Source organism: Truncatella angustata, assembly GCF_020726525.1.
Source record: "Truncatella angustata strain MPI-SDFR-AT-0073 chromosome Unknown BKA67scaffold_6, whole genome shotgun sequence".
Taxonomy (NCBI): domain Eukaryota; kingdom Fungi; phylum Ascomycota; class Sordariomycetes; order Amphisphaeriales; family Sporocadaceae; genus Truncatella; species Truncatella angustata.
Genome location: NW_025763386.1, coordinates 1759561 through 1774653, shown reverse-complemented (window position 1 = coordinate 1774653; position 15093 = coordinate 1759561). Strand labels below are relative to the sequence as shown.

The following is a 15093-nucleotide window of genomic DNA, read 5'->3' as shown; positions in this document are numbered from 1 at the left end:
CAGCAGGAGAGACTTCCATCGAAGGAAAATGAAATATGATTACTAGTCTGTGTATAAAGGCTAGAACGTCCCCCATCCAGTGTGAACTGTATCCACCTGCTGAATCGGATTCTTTAATAGTTGAGTCGAGTTGTTAGGCTGCGATACAGCTCCTGGCTATTCAGTAATCAATAATTCCTCAGTTGAATGATCTAAGGGTGGACAGCTTGCTGAACCTGCGGATAAACTCTGACCATTTCTTGGTACAGCTCGGGATGCTCGCTGTACAGAGTTTGGGGCTCCCAGGCTGTTGCCACAAAGATGGTATCAATACCACTGCTGATTGGCGTTGTAAAGATATTGCAGATTTGTAGTCCAATTAAGAAGGCAAAAGCAACCACGACCGGGGTATAAGATCCATCTGAGTTGTAGGATGGGTTGGTGAAAATCATGTAGAGGTAAGCCATGAGCGCGCATGCGTAACCTACGAAGGTCGCGCCCATACTCAGTACTGGTCCAATGAGGCACTCGTTGATGAGAGCATCAACACCCCGCTGCTTGATCATACTCCATGTGTCCTTGGCAGCTGGAATGTAAGCCTTTCCGTAGAGCGCAATGTATGAAAAGGCGTAGCGATTGAGGAATTGAACGGCCCAGTCGAGTATGCCGATGATGCATCCCAAGACGCAGAAGAGTATGGTTCCCACGATGTTTCCTTGGCCAGCTTCGCTTCGCTGAGCAATAGAACAGATCTGTCGTAGGAAATTGATAATAGCCACAATCAAGCTGCCGAAGCTTATGCTGCCGAAGCTGTAGGTCAAGGACCGCTTCAGTGCACCACGAGTAGCGCCCTGGGGTAGATTGTGTGGTTGGAAATACCACGACCCGTAGACACCGGAAATGGTGGTATGAATAGTGTTTTTCAGCCACTCGGATATCCAGTACATGGCAAAAGTGATGAATGCGATTAGCCCGGTGACTTTGGCTGAGCTGCAGCCTCCACCGCTGGCGTTGCATGATGAGTTCTGACCAGGCTCAAACCGAGCGTAAATAGCCACAAAAGTGACGCTGTACCATGCCGCTAGAGCCGTTGCCAACAGACCCCCGAGAAAGCTGACTAGATAGACATGACCGTATGTCTTGGAAACGTCGACGGATGTTTTCAACATCAGCGCGCTGAAAGGAATGCGTGGGATCCACGTGTAGAATGCGAAGGCGAGGAACACCACGAAGATTAAGAAGACAATTCCTCCAGAGTAATAGTGACGAGCGAGCATGTAGATGGCGGTCACAAGTCCGAAAACAATGTTGAGGATGCCGGTGATCCAGATAAAGGCCTTGGGAAACAGCCGCGCAAGCCAAACGTAGACATAACTGAATACAAGGGCAATGCAGAGGCAAAATATGAACAACACAAGAGTATTTGTGGTGAGACCGACGGCATGGGTTCCGTTATAGATGCCGCCACCACTGATATTCCTGGTGGTAGCTGTATATAAAGTCAGAACACTCTTGCCGTTGTTTTGTGATGCAGCCAAATTCAAAGTGGCATAAATCTTGGATGGGGCTCAGATGGGCTGATGAACTTACAATATCCATGAAGAGCAATGCCCGAGACGGCTACAAAGCCTAGGAAAACTGCGATAAGCTTGAAATTGTGTCAGCAGCGCGCGCATCAAAGCAAGGTTTAACTTGAGGTCGGATTGTACGAACAAGGATGCCAGCCCAGAGGTCGTTCCATTTCGGCTTCTCGATCTTGAAAGTTTGATCAAACGTGGGCTTCTCTCCACCGTAGCCCTGCTCTGCTTGATTGTAGTTCTGAGGAGGATAGCCCTGTCCTGGTGGAGGACCAGGGGGAGGTTGTCCGTATTGTTGCTGTTGCTGTTGCCCATATTGTTGCTGTTGCCCGTTCTGTTGCTGTTGCTGTTGCCCGTATTGTTGCTGTTGCCCGTATTGTTGCTGTTGCCCATACTCTTGCGGTTGTTGCATCTGATAGTAGTTGTTGTTGTTGTTGTTGTCGTTCTGCTGTCCGCCGCTGTAGTAGTTGGCGCCCTCGCCCCCGGACGAGTTGTAGGCCATCCCAGCAGATGGAGCCGGACTAAAGATATCCGATCTTGAGCTTAAGTTAAGCTTAATCACGACTCGAGGCAGATGCGACAACGGGCAATTCGACTGGTGGAATCTGTCAATTGACGCGCAATCTGAGGTATTAGAATGGGAAAACTTGAAAGAAGAGGCAGCCGTTGAAATGAGCGTCTGTTTGTCGCAGTTTTCAATTAATCTTACAGTAGATGTTTTAGGCTCGGTAGCTTGCTTGTTCTGGGTTATCTCTCGCGCTAGCATCGTGCTATTGGATCTTGGTGTATCTTATCTCAGTGTCCATCCCTCTTGGCACGCCTGGTCTGATTTCGTGGCCGCCAGTTTGGTACATGCAGGCTGCAGACTTGGCCTGAGCTTGACCAAGATAAAACTTCAGCTAGCTTGTGCATGCCCTCACGGCAAATAACAAATGTTGATGTCATCGCTTCGTTGCAATTCGCCTGGTCGTTGACATCGCATATGCAGACGGTTTTGCAATTCAACGCCGTGGAGATGGACACGGTGCATGTGCCTGCCAAGACGGCCTTACGGCACAGTGACATCTCGGCCATCTCCACTTTCATATAGCACTTGACCTGAACATTTCATTCAGTGAAGCGACATGATCATCTGAGCGTCACCGTTCGTAAAGCATACCATCACTGACATGTAATATATTTGGTCTAAGCTCCGAGACCAACGTTTGATTTCTCAACCTGTCCCAATCTCCCAATGGCTGCAGCATCAATCCGAAGAACTGGCATCCATCACGGGATCAATCCAAGTTGAAGGAGGACAAAGTCGTGAGACCACAAACCACCATGACAACCGACAGCAAATTCCCACATCTGAGACTATCGTTTTAGAAATTATGGCTGGTCGTCTCGCTCCCCCCCCCCCCCCTCCCCTGCTTTGAAGTCTAAAATCATCAATAATTTGACTTCATGGATACCGCTAGACGTAAAGGAAGATCTCACAACTATAGGCTGGCTTTTCGAACCCAAGCACCTAGACTTCAACGTTTGCGACCGGCCGAAGAATTGGGGTCGGGCGTCTGAAGGAATCACAAAACCCCAGTCCTCTTTATTTGATCATTGTTGCACTCCCTGCCAAGTTCAAAGTTCGCACTGCGCAAATGCCGCTTAACCGAACGATGGGAACCCAGCTGGCGGTGGACAGTGGGTCAGAGTGTGCCGTTGTTGTCCAATGTTTCGCAGACATGACCCCAGCATCTTTTGCCGATGTCGAAATAGTCTATCAGTGGTGTGCTGATGTTGTGGCCTACCTTTCATTTTACTTTGATATGTACGTCTCACGAGGATCAAAGGTCAACGCACCTTTCCCGAGACTTCAGCGCTTGGCTCTAATATCCACGGGCCAAGCACAGATTTCAATGAGTTGATCAATACCCGATTCCAAAAGCATTGCAAATAAATCAGTTGCGGCAGTCATTGTTGGCTTCCCAAATTATTTGAGGCATGAAAGCAGGTCGCCTCAAGCCCACGAAGCACCGGGTTTATTGGACTCTGCAGTCGACGGAGAATACTAATGCATCACCGTGTCACGTATGACTGAATGGTACAATTACGTCGATTTTGAGCCTTTTGTGGGACTACCGAACAGAGCTCGTAGATCTTTTGGGAGTACCTGTCCTGGATACGGGTTGTCAAGGTACCCGCGAATTTCCCAGCTTTTATGGCCATTTGAAAAGTCAAGACTTATGCTATCATGTTCCCGACAAGGTACGCCATGCCACCGTAAATCCCTTGACGCTTGCTTTCCCGCAATGCTTTTTTTTCTTTTTTCTCTTTTCCATGCGTAACGATATCTTCGCTAATGTCTTATTGTTCCCTTGACAAGTTGGCCTTGGCAAGATCCGAGATACAAAGACCTTGGGCCGAGAATCTACTGGCATGAATAGGACAGTCAAAAGACTTCTCGGTCTTGTTCCAGCAAGCCACATCGTGAAGACGAGCACAGAGTGCGCTCATCCTGGCGATGTTGACATTTTCTCCTTAGGCACTGTCAAAGCTTCGAGGTCTTAGGATTCAGGATTCAGGATTCCACCGCTTCCAGGAATAAGATCCCCAATGTCTGTGATGTAAAATTCCAGGAAACGCTTGTATTGAGTTTTGACTAGAAAATCATGAGGGATCATGGTTGGCACTGATTTGAAAATTGAACCGAGTCGCTTCGACAAGTACAATTGCGCCCAGTCATTCGGCTTGCCCTCAATCTCATCCGCGATGAGCTTACTGCCGAGGAGAAATTGAGTCAGTCCGTTACCAGAATCACCAGTCATAATAAAAATGCTGTCAATCTCCTGCTTCTTGCCGATGTATGCCATAAAATCGACAAGCTTGAAAACCTGCCCACTCCATTTATAATTAACAGAATTGGCTTGAGTAAAGCGCTCGCGGGTCCATTGTTCTAGTTTCTCAACCCGTCCACTCCATCTTCTTGGCCAGCTACGTGGTCGGCCCCCTTAACACCATATGATTATCCTTATGATCACACGCAGTTATCCGCAGATAGTTGTACGGGCCAACACTGTCGCATAGCACACAATCCTTGGTTGAGCCCTTTGGTATATGGATGGTAATGGCATAGGTGGGCTTATACTCTATTTGGACGATGACTGTAAGTTTTTGAGGAGGAATGTAAGCGGCTCTAACTATAAACTCTTATTTAATTTTCTTGTTATTTTGATTTGATCGTAATATTCTTGCTGCCTGTACCCAGATCACCAGAATTTCGCGCGTTAATAGACAACACAAGGTTGTTGGTGAAGCAACGGAAATTTGATTGATTTTTGAGCCACCTTAGGATGCCGGTGACATACTTGGTGGGTGGGAAAGAGAGAAGCAAGCGTCAATTGTAGATAAGTAAAGATAATGCCACTATTTCTATCCTTGAAAAGAGTTACTGATCTAGCCAATAATCTCGAGACCAGCGGTAGCATCACCCCAAGACGCACCCCACATATCGACTATATAATTCTTTTTCGCGTTCCAGTACCCCGATCCTGTCTTTGGAAATATAGAGCCGGCACTTTTGAGGTATGTTGACGATAGATTGAACAGTGATCCTGCTTTCATAGACACTTCCTGTTCCTGCAATCGAGGGATAGCCACTTTTGCATGTTTCCTCTCCAACGCACGTACTAGTCGTATGAAGTGCCGGATGCTCACGTCGGCTCCCAGCGTCCACGAAGCATTCTCATAACCGGTGATGAATACCATGTTCGGTACGTCCTGTACCATGACGGATTTCCATGCCCACTTGTCCGAGAAATCAACGGCTTCACCGTCAACTGCCACTTTGATGCCGCCCGCAAACTTGAGCTTGAGGCCAGTCGCAGTCACAATGACATCGGCCTTCAAAGATTCACCAGATTCTAGCTTTATACCGTTCTCGGTCACTCGTGTAATGTTATCAGTGACCACACTTCCTTTGCCAGACCGAAGAGCAGCGTAGAAGTCGCCGCCCTTAGATGCACATAGGCGTTGCTCCCAAGGATTATAGCGCGGGTTAAAATGAGGGTCCCAGCTGATTCCTGGTGGGAGCTGCTTGGTGGTCGCTTCCTTGAGCTTACGCCTAATATAGTCCGGCCAGCGGCGACAGACAAAGGCCGTGAAGCAACTCCGGGAAATCCAAAGAGCTCGAGTCAGCACTCTTGATATTGAGGTAGGGAGCCAAGTACGTAGAGACGTCGTCAAATTATCTCGCAGTGGTAGAGAGAAAACATAGGTCGGACTTCTCTGCAGCATCGTAACGTGCCTGGCCTGATGGGACATCGATGGGAGAAGTGTTATGGCAGTTGCTCCGCTCCCGACTATGACGACATCTTTATCTTTATAGTCGAGGTCTTCCGGCCAAAACTGTGGGTGAACCACGGTCCCTTTAAAGTCTGTGAGGCCAGGTATAGTTGTTTTCCGTGGTTCCGTATAGTCGTAGTATCCTGTTCCCATAATGAGAAAGCGGCACTTGTGAATGTTGCGCTTTACTATGTCCGATCCTGAAATTGACTCTTGCACAGTCAAGGTCCACAGTTGCTCTTCACGATACCATTCTGCAGAGACGACAGAGCGTTGAAAGAGAATGTGCTCGTCTATTCCAAACTTCTGTGCAGATCTAATCATGTATTCCTTGATGTCAGGCCCAGATGCCATGGACTCTGCTTTGTCCCACGGATTCCAAGCAAACCCAAAGGTAATTATATCAGAGTCGGATCTGATACCTGGGTATCGAAAAAGATCCCACGTGCCTCCAATCGAATTTCTTGTTTCAAGAATCAGATACGTCGTGCCTTGAGGCGCCTCGGATTGGATTCGATAGGCGGCGTTGATTCCTGAAATGCCAGCACCGACGATTATGACGTCTGATATCTGCGGCAGTCCAGAATTCGCATTGGCTGTGAGTTGTGTCATGGTCAAGAGATTTTGAAAATATGACGGTCCGAGTGAGTAGCGGAATGAGTAGGTCTGAACACTGTTAGATATATCGAAAGCATGATGGCAGGATATATTATGTATTTCGCAATCAAGCTACTTAGGTAATGTCAAACTATGTTAATACGACGCTAGTTTGCGCTTGAAACAAGCCGAGGCAAGATTCGCCGCCTCTTTGGTTCGAAAAGACAAACACCATCAAATTCAACGTCTACCCAAACGTCAATTAAGCCACATACACCCCACCCACCAATTAAAGGATCGTCGTTTTTCGGTTTTTGAACTCGGACTTCGGGTCACTCCCGGGCTGCACGTGGAACGAGCGGTCTCATGCCGCCACACAAGTAGCGCACAATGTGCGGAGTAGCGCGCCTACTTAAGACTATTCTCATGCAGCGCGACGTTTGCCAGACATGGTATTAGGATTGTCGCACAAGAGATGCAATGATTCCCACGTGAAATTCGGCATTTACAGTAGGCAAGGCCATGATCCGTCTATGGAACCTCAATCCACTAACCTTAGACTAGTCTAGTCTCGAGTTCATATATAGTTAAGGAGTTATCTAACCGTAATTAGTAAGTATAGGTTGTCAGTATAACTATAACTATGACGATTGGACGCCTTAGGTATCCACTTGTGGCCACCAGATTAGGTAGCCTTCAGTGGAATAGAGGTTAGCTCTGTTCCTCCCGTTACATCACACTCTATCAATCAACTGCTACTGATCACCATACGTGACGTGTCCATCAATAGCCGCTTTCCACGATGTGTAAGAAAAGCTTTCTGTTTAAAGGCATTTAGTAGTATCCTAGGGACTTGCTACGTTTCTGGCGGGGGCCTCCTGCTAAATGCAAGTAGCCTGAGAACTCGAGCAGGTTTAATGGCTTGTTACCCTTGCACGCCCATCATAATATTTGTCCACAGGAACCTTTGGTGAGAGCAGAGGTGAATAAGTCCACCTTGCTGTCATCCAACTTAGATGTTCGTTTCTTTTATTCTTGGTTTCGAACTAGCCGGCGTTCTGACTATCGTGAGGTCGCTCTACCAAATCTATCGCGAAACAACTCCTGCATCCAGTTGGGCCAAGCCCTCAAAGTAGAAATGATTGATACACGCTCGGGAATAATGATTTGTCCACCCTTACGTTTGAATATTTGATCCAATATTTTGTAGGCAACCAGCTCGCTCGAGAGCAACACCACTCCAGCTGCTTTCAGCTGACCACTCAAGTTCTCGATCAAGGGCGTTTGGACGAAGCTAGGATGAACAACACTCGTAATGACACCGGGAGTCTTGTGAATGTTTTTGAGCTCAGTTGACAAAGACTCATGGAAGGCCAATGCGGAAGCTTTAGAAGCTGAATAATCGGCACCAGAAGGTAACGCCACGAAGGATGCGAGGCTAGCAATTGTGACAATGTGGCCTTTGTTCAATTTGATCATGTGCGGAATAAATTCGTTGACTGTTATCCAATGAGATATTGTATTGACTTCGAAAACTTTGCGAACACTGTCGATGTCGGTACTCAGGATGGGTTTGGAGATTTGTATGCCCGCATTGTTGATGAGGATAGACGGATGTCCAAGGTCGCTCCGCAAGGCACTGGCAGCTCGGTGGACAGACTCTGGAGATGTGATGTCACAATCGTAATATCTCAGACCCTCAACGTTGAGATCGTGTAGCGGTGGCTGAACATCGAGGATTGCGACTTTCACTCCTTTGCGGACCAATCCGAGCACTGTCTTCTCACCAATTCCGCTTGCGCCACCCGTGACGACAGCGACCTCTTCCGACCAGTCCCAGCCTTTATGAGCGGATAGTCGCCAATGATTCATTGCCCAGGTATTGAGAAATTGGTTCAACGACCGCACGATCCCAAATGCAAATAGAACCCATGCAGCCTTTACTACAAGCCTGGTATCGGTGCCATACTTTGCCAGAATCGCATCAAGACGGCTTTGCTGTTGCTTGGGCAGATACTTGACTATCGCCAAGAAGAGACCAGTAAAATACGGCAGGGAGACGGCCATGCTTGCGTTGACGCACGTTCAAGTTGGGCGACGAAATATCTGCTGGAAACGAAAGAGAAGTGGGGCTCAGAATAGTGAAAATAAAATCACTGATTAACTTAAGATGATTAAGATGGAAAAAAATGGGGTATCCATTTATGTCTATTTATATCCATTTACGGATTATCATATTCGGGGCCACAATCGCCAATCAACTCAAGTGTCGGGCCTCGGGCACATGCACAGTTGTCATGGGGTTGAAGATCTGGGGTAGCTTAGCGCATCGATGCAACTTTCCCCACAGCGTAAGATTTCGCGAAATGGCGGTTCGGCAGTGACTAATTATACATGGCAGCTCGCCTCGGACTTCGGAACTCGTAACGCAGCAGATCCAGACTCAATGTTTACAAATGGCAGTTCATTTCGCCGAGTTCAATGGCAAATCACTACTATGGTAGTAGGCATAACCTCACTAGCCGTATCTTGTACAAACTGGCAAGAGTGTTGGGGGCAGTTGTTTGTGGTTTTAGTACACAAGTCAGACGTGGCAAGGGTTTGTAGAATACCGACGACAACCAAGTTGAGGATATGTAGCTTGCTGTTGAACCAGGTTAATAATTACAGGTAGAATAGTACTTTTACAGACGCCACTAGCTGTGGCACGATCACTTGCGGTTTGGGACAAGTCGCCTATACAGTGCATACAGGACAGTGGCCTTCGAGACATGTAGTCAAGAGACACAATGAAAATAATACTATGCTGAAAACAGCAAGGCATGATGGGCTAGGGTATATTGATTCGACACAACGGTCAGGACTCCTGAAAAAATTTGAGCATATGTCTTCTCCGAGATGTCCGCGTGGTGAACAGAACTACCCAAGGTTAGTGCCCACCAAGCGATTTGATGATACACGCCCAATCGGCCCTCGAAATTTGATTTTGGTGCGACGAGCAGGAATTGCCGGGCAAAACTTGTTTATTGAATTTTCTATTCAGACAGTGCCTGATGTATCTTCAAAGCTAACGGCAGTAATTCAGGGTACCAGCATCTCCCTACGTTCTGGTAGCTGGTCAAAATGTTCACGAAGATCGAGTCTCCAACAGCGTTGCCGAATAAGCCTAATACTGGTGCTTCTGCATGGAATATCCCAGTTTTATCTCTGACCAAATCTGTGATATGAGGTGGTGTATCGAGCTGCATATCTCCTGGCGTCAGACCAAGATTGTTTAATGGAACAGCGGAATCGACAGCCTTAAACCAACCATTTGCCCAATTTTTCAACTTAGCTTTCTTGAGTATAATTCTCCTGATTTATTGTTGTCGTACAAGCCCAGGGCCCTAGGATCTCGAGTAGGCGGCCGATGTTGATTGCCAGAGTCTACGAGCCACTGTTTATTCATGTGGCATCTGGGTTAACATCATCGCCTTTCCGCTGTACTGGAGATTTGCCTTCTAAAAAGGAAAAAGCTAAAAGTGACATGAGCGCAGCGACTCCCGCTGTTGCTTGTTAACCATGCCCGCCAAGTGGCTATGGAAAGACAATACTCACAAAATATCGAGTTCATGTGATAGTACCCTATAGCATCCGCTAAGGAGCCTGAGATGAGTGGTCCCAATACAAAGCCCATGGTGTAGCTCATATTTGAGAGCGCGTAGCTCCGCGAATAACCGCCGTTGGGACCGAAGATCCCCGGTTGGTCCCTTTCAAGTTCGTCCACAGCGCCTGTTTCCATCAGTCAGCAACTAAATATAGACCTGTACTTGGTAGAATAGAGGATATCATTATCTCTATGACTTACAAGTAATCTCAATTGAACCGACGGAAGCGATCAAGTTCTGAGCGCACCCAATGGCTACAATGGTCAATGCGTAGGTCACCTCGGCATACTCCCCCGATACAGCCCAAGGGTACCTCGTTTGATCTGCGGCACCAAGCAGCCACAGCAAGGGAGCCAACAGTAGGAATCCTACGCCCGTGGGGAGTCGAGTTCCCACTTTATCTCTGAGCCAGCCGCATGCGGGACTAAGGATGAGAGTTGGACCTTGGAGAGCAGAGAATAGCAAGCCGGTCTGTAAACTCTCCCAACCAAATGCTGATCTGACATGAGTGGGAATCGTCGTGTTATAACTGGCGTGCAACGACGAATAGACCATATAGCACATCAGACCGACGATGACTCTTGGACGACCAAGGATGACACGATAGAAGGACTTTGTACTCATGACATCGTTCTTTGTTAAGTTTTCTCTCGGTACGGCGGTGCTGTACTGCTGGGTATGAACGTCAGAAAGCAGGCCAGTCTCCTCATTGGCACCGGCTGGTTGCGAAGTTGGCTCGTTCCGTTCCTCGCAAATCGCTTCTTGTACTGATGCTTTGCTAGCTTTCTTCGGCCTTTCTAACATCGCCAGTCTCATCGCAATGTCCAGCAATAGTACAAGTAAGGCGGCCCCCCACGTGGCCCAGTAGCCTGCAAGGCTAAGTAGCAGACCAGCGATCGCCGGCCCTGACATCGCCCCAGCACTACTGAAACCACTGACTAGTCCAAATGCCTTACCCATATCCTTGGCTTCAATTGTGTCTCTCAGCGTTGCAAATCCGATAATCCATGCCGATGTACCACCAATAGCTTGGAGGAAACGGCCAATGAATACGCCTGACACTACTCGATTGGACCACAGTCAGCATTATTCCAACCAACCCTCCGAAGAACCGTCAAAGGGGACGCAACAGCAAGGGAATGCGACCTACGCTGCGTGGCACAAGCAAGAGTCACCGTGCCTACAAAAGCGACGCCCAGTCCAAGGACCAAGGGCAACTTTCTGGACTTGATATGATCTGCCGATTGTCCGATGGCGATACCTGAAATGACTGCGACAATGCCATAAGAGGTGAGGATTTGGTAGGTCAGGCGCACAGTGTCACGAGGATCAACATGATTGCGGACTTCAAGAAGATATGGTAGGATGGGCACAACGAAGCTATATAGAAAGCTCTCTATTACCAAGTCAGGACGATCTGGGCGAAATTGTTCTAGTAATCGCACATATGGACTTACCAGCGAACAGCGCGATCGTGATCGATATGATGATAAACGCAGTGGATGACCGCCACCGATAGTCCAATAGTCTCATCTCAGCTCTTTCAGAAGACATATCAACAATGCCTATTCATTTACAATAATATCTCGTGCAGAATAGGGAGCTCATAGAAGAAATATTCTTCTATGTACTTGGCACCTCGAAGACTGGTCCCTGAGATGAAAAGTAAAATAAATTAGAGTTTGGTCAACTGATCTCCAAAGACTCTGGATCTCCTATCAGATTCTCGCTTTCAGTGCGGCTGAATATTGAAGTGTTAACGATCTAGCTAATTGATCACAAGCTGCTTTGTCTTATAAAGTGGCGCCGCAGATTCGCCTAGGTAATGTTATCCCGTTGGTCAATATTGCACGATATCGGCAGTAAAAGAAGCCGTCTTACTGGTGGCTGACAATTTTGAAAACTTGCAAAACTCACTGATCGCAAGGTATGTATCATCCCCGCCTGGTCCTTCGGATGTAGTAAAGTCCACACCGGGTAATACTAGCCCATTATATGTTTTCGTCACCGAACATTTGCTCTTAATCTACTGATCTATTTAAGATGGACGAGTCCTTGTTATGGTACGTAATGTACTGTTTGCGGGTCACTGTCTTGTTCATTGCCTTATCCATTGGCGCGAATCTTACTCGGATTCCCTGATTTGATAAAATAATCTCATCAACCAACTTGAGTCCACAGGATGATACAGGAACAGTCTTGATGTTTATTTCAGTGACGCCGCATTATTAAGTCTTCGTGGCAAGACATGCAAAACATTCCTTGGGACGTCTTGCCATAACGCATGGCAACTCTCGCTCGCTCTCTTTCTCCGATACCGATAATGCCACCATCCTTGCCACTATAATACGTTGAGCACAAATGTTATTGGGGCCTTGTCGTGCCGCGTTTCGGCAATAGGCTCATTGATCTGTTTTAAACACCTGAACTATGAGATAACCGCTCGAGACACCGTTAATATAGAGAAAATGTACCAGTGAATTTCCTGAGCTCAGAGAAAACAACCATGGCATTACCTAGTGCTACGATCAACTCGACAATGAAAATCAATTATTTTCGGTGTGTGCCAACATGATGCAGTCGCCAAAGGCAACGCAAGGGAAAACGCAAAATCAATATCTATGTTATTGACCTCGACTTGTGATCTTGGATAGTCGTTAGCACGTTCGCCAATGAGTAAATCTCTAGGAGACTAGACATGCATCTTCACAGCCGCAACCAGCCATCCTATCAAGGATACCACTAGACTGAGTGGATCTATGATTTATATACTCTAATCTAGGTTAGTGATGTACGTAGGAAGATTGATTCTTGAGTTCAAAAGTTTCGCATCGTTGCCTTGATCGCTCAAAAGCATTCTAGAGGGACTTGCGAATGCACGAAGGATTAAGGCTAAGCATATATCACCACCACCACTACTACTACGACTGGGCGATGCTGCAGCCCAATCAACGTTATATCATCGTCGACCTTGTCCCAGTTGTAGATCTGGGTAGGTGCTTGCAAAGCCTGGAGGGTGTTCGCCTCACGCAAGTGCACCACTACGAACAATGGTATAATGTTCAGTTAGCTTGTTTTCGTACATGGCATCAGGCAAGCAGGCTTCATGCACCCACTATTTGGCTTATAATTAGCATGTTCTTGTCTTGTCATGTCTTTCTTTTTCGCTGGAGGAGAGTGGAGAAAGGTTAGGTGAGCTTCACGAGGGAAGTTAGTGGGGGTTTGCCGTACGGTGTGTCCCAGGTTTAGTTCCCTAATACACTAAAACATGTTATTCCTTCTACAGGCATAGACGCCAAGCGCATACAAACCATTAATACAAAAATGTATAACGTCATAAACACTCAATCGTTTCTTAGTTCGAGTATAATAACTCATATTTTCCATACTATGTATTACTAGATTCCTATTTGAAACACCTACCAATTTTAGTAATCTCCCGGCCAATCCATATCATATTAGTGGAAGACTACTAAGAATCAATTCATTGTAGCGTCCGTGAACTTTTGTGTGCACCACTGCAAGCCATCCTGTCAACGTAGATTCAGCTAAGCCTACCCCATAGCAAACACGAGAAGACGTTGAAATGAGATTCATGTGCGTGTTATGTATGGATTGTGCCTTAGCTAGAACATGTCAAAGAGTGACGAGAGTTTTGCCATGAGTGTTTATTCTAGTTGCAACACAGCAGCTCTATAGAAGGTTCTGCATCCATAACCCCTGTTGCTAGGCGGGTGCCGAGAAAGCTTGTTTGACAGCGGTTAGGATTGCGGATACGGAGTATATTGATACTCCCCTTCTCCGTGCTAGCTTGCTGCAGCAGTATGCAACGAAGCTGTGAGGCGTAAGCACAGCGCTTGACAATCAAGACCTCACATGAATCACCTGACGTTTGCGTATGATTCTACAGACGGTCTCTTTACTGCCAAATATCAATTGCCTGCGAGTACCAAAGGCAATAAGGGAGGTCTCTATCCTTCACCTAGACCCAAGTGTGATTTACGAACGCAAATAAACAACATGTCGGACCCCTTTGTTTCCGCACGCCCGCCAACCCCGCAGGTACTCATACATCGTTTGCCTGAGAAAGCCGACGATGAGGAAATCCCGTCCAAACCTTCCAAGTATATCATTTTAATCATGGGATCAACTGGTGTGGCAGGCAAAACCCAGATCGCCAACACCGTTTCGAAAGCGCTGGCCTGCCCGACCTTCCAAGGTGACAGTCTGCATGCGTCGTCCGCCAAGGCGGCAGAAGTGGGCACGAGCAAAGACTCCGGTCCCAACGAGGGTCGTTATCAGCGCATGTGGCTCTCGAAGCTGACAAGGACGGGTTTACTGTTTCCTGAGGAGTCACGAGCTGCGACGGACGTATTCGCGGGGTTTGGCAGGAGTTCGTCCACTACCACCAGTCGCCGCGGTTCTTCGAGCTCGCTTGATTCTACAGGGTCGAGTGCTTTGGAATCGACTAAATCAAGCGTCATGAGCAGTTCCGTGAGCTCTGGCCCGCCCAGGTCGACGCAGTTTATCCACAAGCCCGTGACTACGTCCGAGGTAGAGAGGCAGCGACAGGAGAACCCTGCCTTGCTTGTGCTTACCCACCCACCGCTGAAATCATGGCACAAACAGACCATTCGCAATGCGGTCGGAGAATATGGCATCGGTGTCATCTTTGTCCCGCTAGATGATGACGGCGAAATACCTGTGCTAAAGCCATTGGATCCACGCACTATGTCCAGCTTTGGATCATTCGGTGCCTTTGGTGCGACGCAAAACAGAAAGGGCGGCTCATTGAATGAAGAGATGTTACTGAGAGTTGATTTGGATGCAAATGTGGAAGGCATGATCGAGGAAATCATTGATGGTGTCAAGGATATGATGGGGACTTCTGAATAGAACATGCGTTAGACTGACCATGATTAGTGATTCGCAATAGAAAGTCATTGAACATATTGATGGTAAATGCCGAGGTT

At 47.4% G+C, this 15093-nt stretch overlaps 7 protein-coding genes across 7 annotated transcripts; 1 reads left to right on the top strand and 6 right to left on the bottom strand.

Annotated features, from left to right (window-relative positions):
• Positions 1–77: 77 nt before the first annotated feature.
• On the bottom strand, positions 78–2088 carry BKA67DRAFT_344215 (plasma-membrane choline transporter-domain-containing protein). The gene is made up of 3 exons (XM_046096322.1): positions 1689–2088; positions 1570–1627; positions 78–1468 (listed from the first exon to the last, which is right to left on the bottom strand). The coding sequence occupies exons 1-3, from the start codon at positions 1947–1949 to the stop codon at positions 192–194; spliced, it is 1596 nt and encodes a 531-aa protein (XP_045956284.1). The 5' UTR covers positions 1950–2088; the 3' UTR covers positions 78–191.
• Positions 2089–4099: 2011 nt separating this feature from the next.
• BKA67DRAFT_537851 (uncharacterized protein) lies at positions 4100–4405 on the bottom strand (the record flags this gene model as incomplete). The annotated part of the gene is made up of 1 exon (XM_046100394.1): positions 4100–4405. One exon carries the CDS (start codon positions 4403–4405, stop codon positions 4100–4102), a length of 306 nt encoding a protein of 101 aa, XP_045956283.1.
• A 288-nt stretch (positions 4406–4693) lies between these two features.
• On the bottom strand, positions 4694–6678 carry BKA67DRAFT_572659 (uncharacterized protein). The gene has a single exon (XM_046103301.1). It carries the CDS (start codon positions 6486–6488, stop codon positions 4989–4991), a length of 1500 nt encoding a protein of 499 aa, XP_045956282.1. The 5' UTR covers positions 6489–6678; the 3' UTR covers positions 4694–4988.
• Positions 6679–7288: 610 nt separating this feature from the next.
• On the bottom strand, positions 7289–8645 carry BKA67DRAFT_344180 (short-chain dehydrogenase/reductase 2). Its single transcript, XM_046096321.1, has one exon. It carries the CDS (start codon positions 8538–8540, stop codon positions 7536–7538), a length of 1005 nt encoding a protein of 334 aa, XP_045956281.1. The 5' UTR covers positions 8541–8645; the 3' UTR covers positions 7289–7535.
• Positions 8646–9478: 833 nt separating this feature from the next.
• Positions 9479–10117, bottom strand: BKA67DRAFT_572656 (uncharacterized protein). The gene is made up of 3 exons (XM_046103300.1): positions 10071–10117; positions 9784–10018; positions 9479–9715 (listed from the first exon to the last, which is right to left on the bottom strand). The coding sequence occupies exons 2-3, from the start codon at positions 9784–9786 to the stop codon at positions 9509–9511; spliced, it is 210 nt and encodes a 69-aa protein (XP_045956280.1). The 5' UTR covers positions 9787–10018; positions 10071–10117; the 3' UTR covers positions 9479–9508.
• On the bottom strand, positions 9479–11724 carry BKA67DRAFT_626537 (major facilitator superfamily domain-containing protein). The gene is made up of 5 exons (XM_046105552.1): positions 11578–11724; positions 11271–11516; positions 10321–11184; positions 10071–10244; positions 9479–10018 (listed from the first exon to the last, which is right to left on the bottom strand). Exons 1-5 carry the CDS (start codon positions 11672–11674, stop codon positions 9918–9920), a joined length of 1482 nt encoding a protein of 493 aa, XP_045956279.1. The 5' UTR covers positions 11675–11724; the 3' UTR covers positions 9479–9917.
• Positions 11725–14140: 2416 nt separating this feature from the next.
• On the top strand, positions 14141–15016 carry BKA67DRAFT_660772 (uncharacterized protein; the record flags this gene model as incomplete). Its single annotated transcript, XM_046107685.1, has 1 exon — positions 14141–15016. The coding sequence occupies one exon, from the start codon at positions 14141–14143 to the stop codon at positions 15014–15016; it is 876 nt and encodes a 291-aa protein (XP_045956278.1).
• Positions 15017–15093: the final 77 nt, after the last annotated feature.